Source organism: Gigantopelta aegis, chromosome 3 (genome assembly GCF_016097555.1).
Source record: "Gigantopelta aegis isolate Gae_Host chromosome 3, Gae_host_genome, whole genome shotgun sequence".
Taxonomy (NCBI): Eukaryota; Metazoa; Mollusca; class Gastropoda; order Neomphalida; family Peltospiridae; genus Gigantopelta; species Gigantopelta aegis.
This window is the reverse complement of record NC_054701.1, coordinates 33826812-33837032: the sequence shown is the minus strand read 5'-3', so window position 1 is coordinate 33837032 and position 10221 is coordinate 33826812. Positions and strand designations below refer to the sequence as shown.

The 10221-nt window shown below is 37.4% G+C and overlaps 1 protein-coding gene across 1 annotated transcript; it reads left to right on the top strand.

Moving 5' to 3' along the window:
- Positions 1-1705: 1705 nt before the first annotated feature.
- Positions 1706-9486, top strand: LOC121389871. The gene is made up of 5 exons (XM_041521533.1): positions 1706-2478; positions 6635-6805; positions 7356-7469; positions 7998-8136; positions 8805-9486. Exons 1-5 carry the CDS (start codon positions 2413-2415, stop codon positions 8939-8941), a joined length of 627 nt encoding a protein of 208 aa, XP_041377467.1. The 5' UTR covers positions 1706-2412; the 3' UTR covers positions 8942-9486.
- The last annotated feature ends 735 nt before the right edge of the window (positions 9487-10221 follow it).

Sequence of the window (10221 nt, the reverse complement as noted above, 5' to 3'; positions counted from 1 at the left end):
TTTACATCAACTTCTGAGTTTTAAATTTCAAAGAAATTCGAGTACAAAGAAGTTCATTAAGGTTTGTTCACTTAAAATTTAGTGCTTTAAAACCTTGGGGATATTCAGCACAATTTCTAAGAAAATTTAAATCTGAAACTGTTCTAGAATTAGAAAAAAAACCTCAGGGCTACTGATGCTTATAAACAATAGAAACGTCAGCATACCCAACCACCCCAGATAAGCACTGGAGTAGGTTTCATAATTTAATTAAAACACGGTCAACTTTCAAAAGTCAGCTGACCAAAACTGAATATCATATTCGGTCAGACTTGAATTGTGATTAAAAAAACGTAGTGTATTTAATCACCTGTTATATATGTATAAAGAAAAACCAACAACAATATGTAGGACAAACGCAAAATCAACTGCGAATGATAGCAGCTGGTCACAAGTATGATATTCGGCTGTGAGTCGACATCCCGATCGCTGATCGCTTCAAACTAAAATGACCATTCATTAAATACAAAAATTGAAACAATTTCTGTTGAACAACCCACGGTAGTTGGTTTAGAAGACGAAACAATCTCTTGAGACTTGAATAAGGGACCTTCTGGATTCGTACATTACAGGCAATAAAACCCATTTGGAATCAATGTGGATTCTGGTAAACCCGTAGAAAGAGATAAAATTATGTAGCGTTGATATTGGTAAACTTATCAAGGAGGAATTTTTAAATATTGATTGAAAAGATTTTATTACATAAACAACAAACGTTTACCAACAAGATTCGGACTACCAACTGCCAGCAGAAAGTTGGCAAACTCAACAGTTGCGTTGTAATTTCTCCAACTCCCGATTGAAGATGGGTACGCTCATACATGTATTGACAACGATTTTATGTTCTGACTTCATTTTGATGAGACCGGCCTCGGTGGCGTCGTGGTTAGGCCATCGGTCTACAGGCTGGTAGGTAATGGGTTCGGATCCCAGTCGAGGCATGGGATTTTTAATCCAGATACCGACTCCAAACCCTGAGTGAGTGCTCCGCAAGGCTCAATGGGTAGGTGTAAACCACTTGCACCGACCAGTGATCCATAACTGGTTCAACAAAGGCCATGCTTTGTGCTATCCTGCCTGTGGGAAGCGCAAATAAAAGATCCCTTGCTGCTAATCGGAAAGAGTAGCCCATGTAGTGGCGACAGCAGGTTTCCTCTCAAAATCTATGTGGTCCTTAACCATATGTCTGACGCCATATAACCGTAACTAAAATGTGTTGAGTGCGTCGTTAAATAAAACATTTCTTTTTTTCTTTCATTTTGATGATGGTTCTAATGAAAACCTGAGAAAATGTAGTTGTTCGGGCCGATATTTTCGTAATACTTTATAGTATGAGACGTTTCTATGATACAAGCAACCATTTCATAAACAAAAGTTAACCTGAAGTAAACTGCAGAGAGAGAACCCCTTTCGTTCCGAGTACAGTTTCTGGCTCTAGTCTGAAATCGTGCTCGCAACGAGTGTGCTTGAACATTAAATTGATATAAGCACGTTAATTCCCAACATCTGACCTGACAGTCATTTGTGGGCATACATACACAAATAGAGAGACATAGACGGAGACCGAAAGCACAGGTTCGTGAAAATCGGGGGGGGGGGGGGGGGGGGGGGGGGGGGGGGGGGGGGGGGGCGCAATCGCTAGTGGGCGAGGTACAGTGTCTCTGTCTAGTGGAGGGACACGCCATATTTAAAATTTTTATTTATATAGAGTTTGCAAAAAAAAAACCCGCACATTTTCGACCTCAAATGGGGCATGGGCTTCAAGTGAATATATACAATACGTTTGAACGAATTACTACTTATTATCTAAATATGTTCGCAATGAAGTAAATTTTAAATTATCATGAGCTTTAGGCCTTACGAATGACAGATACATAAATATAGCATTGGGTTCTTTTTTTTAACAGTTAAGGCAAATTAAAAAGTGAACGAAATAAAATTTATAATAAAGGTAGCAATTAAATATTTTACTCGGAGCATAAACTTAATAAGCCTACTGTGAAATGCAACTGGTAACTGTTAATAATTATATATTTATTTAAGTAAGGTGCACACTTAACTTTTTTCGGTTAGTATAGTATTATAATTTCCAATATGGTTGGCTGATTTCGTTTTTTAAGTGTTGATTTATATTATTAAAAAAAACACAATGGACAAAGAAAAAGGTTAATGTATATGTTACGACCACTCTTTTTTGATGTTTGAGGTCATTCACCCCCTGTGGGAGGTAAGAAAAAATGCTGATTCAGAAGACGAAATCAGTGAGAGGGTACATATATAAAGTGGGTCGGTTTTCAAATTCGTTCATTCACTGGAAGAAGACGGCAGACATTCATCCTTTCACTCACTGGAAGAAGACATCAAAGATTCATTATGGCGATCATTCTATCTACAACAGTAGTTTTCTTCGGAGTCTGTTTCGGCATACTTAACGCAGAGGTAGGCTATTATTGTTATTATTATTATTTATTATTATTATTATTATTATTATTATTATTATTATTATTTGGTAGAGAAGAATGTTTATTGACTTTAGGACTAAAATTAAGGATCCTACCTGCAACACATTTAAAGTAACTCGCGTTGAAAAAAAATTCAAAACTATTTCCGTAATGATACAATAAGTCGCAGAAAGTACATATTGAATGTAAAAGTTATATAATTATGACGCAATGGCTGTGAAAACGTATTTTGGAGCAGCTGCAGTCAGAGTGAATTTACATCAATTTGTTTTACATTAAACACGACCTTTAATAGATGTGTGCCCAGTATGTAATGTTTTTGTACCTTATAGTTGGATATTTATAAGCTTCGTCTGTCTCTCTGACCCCCTTACCGGCCTCGGTGGCGTCGTGGCAGGTCATCGGTCTACAGGCTGGTAGGTACTGGGTTCGGATCCCAGTCGAGGCATGGGATTTTTAATCCAGATACCGACTCCAAACCCTGAACGAGTGCTCCGCAAGGCTCAATGGGTAGGTGTAAACCACTTGCACCGACCAGTGATCCATAACTGGTTCAACAAAGGCCATGGTTTGTGCTATCCTGCCTGTGGGAAGCGCAAATAAAAGATCACTTGCTGCCAATCGGAAGAGTAGCCCATGTAGTGGCGACAGCGGGTTTCCTCTCAAAATATGTGTGGTCCTGAACCATATGTCTGACGCCATATAACCGTAAATAAAATGTGTTGAGTGCGTCGTTAAATAAAACACTTCTTTCTTTCTTTCTTTCTCTGACCCCCTCCCCTTCAATCTCTCTGCTTTTGTCTGTCTTCACCTCTACCCCTTTCTCTCTGTCCCTCCCTCTCTTCTTTTGTCGGTCTCCACCTATTTTTGTTTGTCTCCCCTTTCGTTCTCTCTCTCTCTCTCTCTCTCTCTCTCTCTCTCTCTCTCTCTCTCTCTCTCTCTCTCTCTCTCTCTCTCTCTCTCTCTCTCTCTCCCCCTCCCCCCCCCCCTCTCTCTCTCTCTCTCTCTCTCTCTCTCTCTCTCTCTCTCTCTCTCTCTCTCTCTCTCTCTCTCTCTCTCTCTCTCTCTCTTCCTATGTTTGTTTGTATAACTGGTTTATTACTTTCGACGGATGGCGGATTATATTATAACTATTATCCATTTATTTAGTATTGAGATTTTTCTGTATTTTACTCGATGTTTAGTTGGCTGTGTTTTCACCTGCTTGGTGGCCGACAAGATTATCTCCCATTTAATATGGTGTGTTATATTTGTTTACCGACACCTCAGAACATTTTATAACACGTCTGCTTTGTTACTAACATTCAGTATAGCTATTAATTTCAACACTTGGTCTATATCCGACGTTTCGTCCGTCCTAAACACATCTTCGCAAGCCAAGGTACTATTGCGTATCTATAGTACACTACATTTCAGTATACGGAATGGTACCATGCCTTGCAAAGATGTCTAAAACAGTGCCATACAACGTACATCAAAGGCCGTGGCATGTACTGTCCTATCTGCGGAAAAATGCATATAAAATATCGGCATCGTGTTACTACTCTTTCTTACTGTCTACCAAATGTTGAAATAAACCAAATAATTGAAGTCGTTAAACAGACATTTTTTTTCTTTTCTTACAGGAATTCGTGGTGTTTATATACATAGTTTACAATTCTCCACAAAATTCTATCTTTTTTATGGTAACCTTATAATCTGGCAGATGCATATATGCAGAGTAGTAATACAGTAAATTTGGGAACATAATTTACAAGTTCTGATCAATGCTTTTGTTTTCACTCCCTATTATAAACAGAAAGTGGGGTTTTCCACGTTTGGCGTTCCTGTTTTATTGACTGGGTCTCTGTCGTAATCTCCAAGTATTATACATGCAATTATGGCAAACAAGAAAACCAGTGCTGACGCAATACGGGGAAACCCCGAATTTCTTTGACCTATTATTATCAATCTAAACTCCAGAAATGCTGTTTCTGAATACAAATTCGAAAGTAACAGGAATATAACATTCTTCTTTGCAATAAATTCTCCGTAATGTAATCGTAAACATTTAATTTAATTATTAAAAAAATCACGCGACTTGTTATGCAACGTTTTATATGTAGGTTATATACGTAAAATGAACATATTCATTCGGTTCTGGGATATGGACGTGCGGTTAGCGTGGTGGGTTCCGGCGCCCTCCGTGGTGGGTTCGACTCACGTTGGAGCTTCACGGAGGGCGTTGATCTATCTGCGTTCGCAACACTAACGTACCTCAAGAGCTAAACCAAAACAAACACACCTTTTGCTTAAAATTAATATCTTTTTTTATTCTTTAGTTTATTTTTATTTAATGATAAGGTACTTGATGCTCTCTTATGTTAAGATTAGGTTTCTCTTTTGCCTTTTTTAAAATTATCGTTTATTTATTTATTTATTTGTTAATTAATTTTTGTTTTGTTGTGTTTCTAAAATAAAATAGTTACGTCTAGTATAATAATAATGACTCCGATTGTAGGCTGTAAATATTAAATATGTTTTAGGTTTTAATGATCAGTAAAATATTCCAAACATTAACACAAACAAAATGTGAAATATACACTCTATGAGTATACATTAATTCGTTGTTGTTGGTTGTTGTTTTTATTACAAATAATAACGACACCAACAACATTAATAATAATGATGATTATTATTATTATTATTATTATTAAGCGCGTTTGCACGATTTCATCGGAGGTGGAGGGGTAGACTGTTATAGGGAAGTCGCCGGAGGGGGAGGGGGAGGGGGGGGGGGGCAAGCGCTCACCTGATACGCGGTCGGTTTGGGATCGATCCCCGTCGGTGGGCCCATTGAGCTATTTCTTTGACATCCAATAGCCGGACCCATGGGCTATTTCTCGCTCCAGCCAGTGCACCACGACTGGTATGTCAAAGGCCGTGGTATGTGTTATCCTGTCTATGAGATGGTGCATATAAAAGATCCCTAGCTGCTAATCGAAAAGAGTAGCCCATGAAGTGGCGACAGCGGGTTTCCTCTCAATATCTGTGTGGTCCTTAACCATATGCCTGACGTCATATAACCGTAAATAAAATGTGTTGCGTGCGTCGTTAAATAAAACATTTCCTTCCTTCCAGTAGCCGATGATTAATAAATCAATGTGCTCTAGTGGTTTCGGTAAACAAAACAAACTTTTATTTCTCCGGGAAATATATTGAATAAAAAATCACTTGAGCTGGTAAGATGTTGACCCCGAATACTCCGCCTCTCCCTCCCCTGCACACGAGCCTGTATTATTAATTGATTAATTACTAGTCAATGAATTAATTATTAGTCAGTTAATTAATTATTATTATTATTATTATTATTATTATTATTATTATTTTAAATGCATTAAGATGAACACCTATATGTATGGATGCAACTGTCAGTGAAATCGAATAAGTTTATTATAAAGCGAGACATTTAATCCCGCGGAATTCTTGTTTTAAACAAGGGGGCGACATTTAGCTTAGTCGGTTGAGTGCTCACTTGAGGTGCTTGCGTCACAGGATCGAACTACCTCGGTAGATCCTATCAACTGATTGATTTTTTTTCTCGTTCCAACTAGTACACCACAATTGGTCAAATGCAGTGATATGTGCTTTCCTGTCTGTGGGAAAGTGCATATCAAAGATCCCTAGCTGAATTAGGGAAAATGTAGCGGGTTTCCTCTGATGAGGGGGTTGGACGTAGCCCAGTGGTACAGCGTTCACTCGATGCGCGGTCGGTGTGGGATCGACCCCCGTCGGTGGGCCCATTGGGCTATTTCTCGTTCCAGCCAGTGCACCACGACTCGTATATCAAAGGCCGTGGTATGAACTACCCAGTCTGTGGGATGGTGCATATAAAAAATCCCTTGCTGCTAATCGGAAAGAGTAGCCCATGAAGTGGCGACAGCGGGTTTCCTCTCTCAATATCTGTGTGGTTCTTAACCATATGTCTGACGCCATATAACCGTAAATAAAATGTGTTGAGTGCGTCGTTAAATAAAACATGTTTTTCTATCTTTTTTTCCTCTGATGTTTGATATCCAATAGCCGATCAATGTTCTAGTTGTGTCATTAAACAAAACAAGCATTTAATTCCGCGGAATTCTTGTTTTAAACAGAGCCCATTCTCTGCTTGGAATCGTAAACTGACGATGTCGGATGGCCAGGTGATTACAGTGAGTGAACACGCTGAGATCGTGGGAACCAAGCAGATCTTGATGAATTCCGTCGAAACAGCGCTGAAGGACGCCCGCATCTACCGGTCACAGAGCTACCATGATTTCAATACAGTACGTGGACAAAATACCCTAGCGTTTAAATCATAAACATAAATAATTGCAGCAGGGTATATTTAAAAGACATAAAAATATTTAATTCACAAACCCAAATCAATCATATGAGCTTAACAACAAAATTAATATCACTAAAAAAAATTCATTGGATGAATAATGTTCAGCACTGTAAATGAATATTAAATACGATTTTCTTTATTATTATTTAAATTTTTATTAATTTATTTATTTTGTCAGCGTGCGTGCGTGCGTGTTTGGTTGTGTGTTTGGTTGTGTTTGTGTGTGTGTGTGTGTGATTCAAGTTGTAAAGCGATTTTTTTGACTGACTGAAAGCTACCAGTAAAGTGGTATCAGTACAGACGACAAAGACCAATGGATATCCAGTCATGATATGGATACAAATATATAATGCAATGTGCAGATATAAAACATTATTATATGAAACGAACTATCCATGTAGTCTCAGACTAATATGATGTTTTGGTTAAAAGGGTATATTTATAAGTCTGAACCCTAACATAATATACATGTAAGTTTATCTTCGCAGGGTGTTCTGGGAATTAAATACATTCCATTTGGAGAAGAAAATGGAGCAGCTTGCATGATTGGTCAGGTATCCAAGAATTACGAGACAACCCTCGGCGATTTGACAAACAGAGCGGTAGGTCAACGTTATCCAGAGACAATTCCGGGGGGGGGGGGGGGGGGGGGGGCGAGTCATGAAGCAACGATATCTTGAAGGGGGCACACAATCTCTACTGGAGGGGGCATAGTCTCTGGTGGGGGTGGGAGCATAAGTCATATCTATTTTTTAATTACTTAGATAGAGTTGGAAATAAAAACGGACAATTTTTATCCTCACGACGGAGGTGGCCAACTCACTGATCTAACGACTTCTACGACTGTCCAGTTGCTAGTCTGAGCACCGTCACAACTCGATTCTCGTCGTATATAACTACTACGACCGATTAGTTGTTATTAGTCTGAGCGAACCTTCATAAGTTGGGTGTTGGTGAAATTACAACGTAACTGTCGAGTTGGCCAACTTCGTCTTTACAGTTGATAGTCTGATACTAGCATTAGGCACAAAACCTTTAACAATATAGTAGTTTAAATTGTGCTGAGATGTCGTTTAACAAATATTATTTTCCTTTACTTGTGTTTGTAACACGTTTGTTTGATTTAACAGGGTTCGACGATTGACACGTGCCAGGCACCCAAACAGTACAGAGCTGTTGACGAGATCACAAATTCTGGAAGTGCTGACGTGGATAACTTCTGTGGAAGCGTGCCCATGTACCAAATGAAATTGGCCCGATTCCAGCTAGGTACGGTTTCATAGACGGACGGACATAATATCACACACACACACACACACACACACACACACACTATGCATTTTGAGGTTGACTAGTGTGTTATCACTTAGAAGTACATTATGTATGTAATCAAATACAACATTTTATACTGAAATACCACAATTCTGTTGTGACCACGTTAACACAACTAATAAACTAATTTGTTGTACTAAATGTTTTAAACAAAGGCATTAAAAATAATTTAAATATAGTTACATTAATTGGTATAAAGCATTGAAAAGTAAACTTCGACTAAGATGAATTGTATATTTTTTTAATTATTTTAATTATATATAAATTGCAAAACTCATTTAAATCAAATACACAATTATGTATTGTATGAAGACATAATGGCATACACGTAGCAAGGGATCTTTTATATATACCGCACCACGGACAGGATAGCACATACCACGGCCTTTTGTGACGCACTGGCTGGAACGACAAATAGCCCACTGACGGGGGTGTGTGTGGGGGAGGGGGGGGGGGGGCACATACGTGTTGTAGGGCGACAGGCAAATGTAAACAGTGGAGCCTAACTCTGGTTTGGGTCCTCCGAGGGGGTTGAGCCGTAAAAGAATAACATTTAACATAAATTACATTTTATAAATTCATGTAATGTTTATTTTTTGTTTTAGGAGTGGTCGATATAGTTGGCGTGCCCCTGTTACCATGGAGAGTGCAAACAGTGTGTATCTATGGCCCAATAGATTGGTTTTTTACAGAAAGCGTACCAATGCAGCAAGGTCTTTTCAACCCTGGCTACCCTTATTAAACAATTACATAAGACCAGGCATCACCAGCAAAATAATAATAATAAAAAAGAAATAATAATTTTAAAAATGCATGTAATTAAAATATCTGATATATAAGTTTTTACAGTTTTGGATGGGTACTCTGAAGTGGATTTTTAATACATTGTATTATTTTAATAACTGGATTACCCCTGACCCTACATTTACCCAATCTTCCATCCATTTTCTGGATTCTCTAAAGGATATCCAGCTGCAATATTAAAACAAAAATGTTTAAAAAAGCTTTAGTTATTCAAATACCTGTACTTAAATATAATTGTGTATGTATTTTGTCGTTTTCTTATAATAAAATGTTCTATTCAACACATACATTTCTGTTGTTTTGTTAATATTTACATTAACATAAACTGTCTTTAAATGGTAAACTTATACGGCTAAAATTCTTGTTTATAGTAACCAAATATATATACTACTGACTACATGTAGTAACAGATATGCTGGTCCGTATTTTATCGTATTTACAAAAGCTTTAGTTATTCAAATACCGGTACTTAAATATAATTGTGTATGTATTTTGTTGTTTTCTTATAATAAAATGTTCTATTCAATACACATTTCTGTTGTTTTGTTAATATTTACATTAACATAAACTGTCATTAAATGGTAAACTTATACGGCTAAACATTTTGTTTATAGTAACCAAATATATATACTACTGACTATTTTAACGTATTTGTTTTATTGCCCTGAACCCCTCTAAAAGCTCTCTCTCTCTCCGCAACATTTTGAAAACTACATACCTTGACATGCAATATTCTGCATTCTACAAGTAAAATTCACATGGCAAATTATGGTAACTACGACGGCAGATTTTGAATGCATTTATCACCATATATATATATATATATATACACACACTTTGTTACTTGTAAAAAAAACACCAGTTTTGTCGTTTCTTTCTTCTTCTTTTTGTTTGTTTGTTTATTGTAAAAAAAGTTTATATATTGATATTGTACTACGTGTATATATGGTGATAAATGTGTGTGTGTGTGTGTATATATATATATATATATATATATATATATATATATATATATATATATATATATACTTTGTATTTAAAAAATTACCTGAACTGATTTGAATCCCTCGGTAAGGCGTACAAAATTCATCATGGGGGAATACAGGTACCTCTCTCTCTCTCTCTCTCTCTCTCTCTCTCTCTCGCTCTCTCGCTCTCTCCCCGTAGTCTCTCTCTCTCTAGTATCTCGCTCTCTCTCTCTCTCTCTCTCTCTCTCTC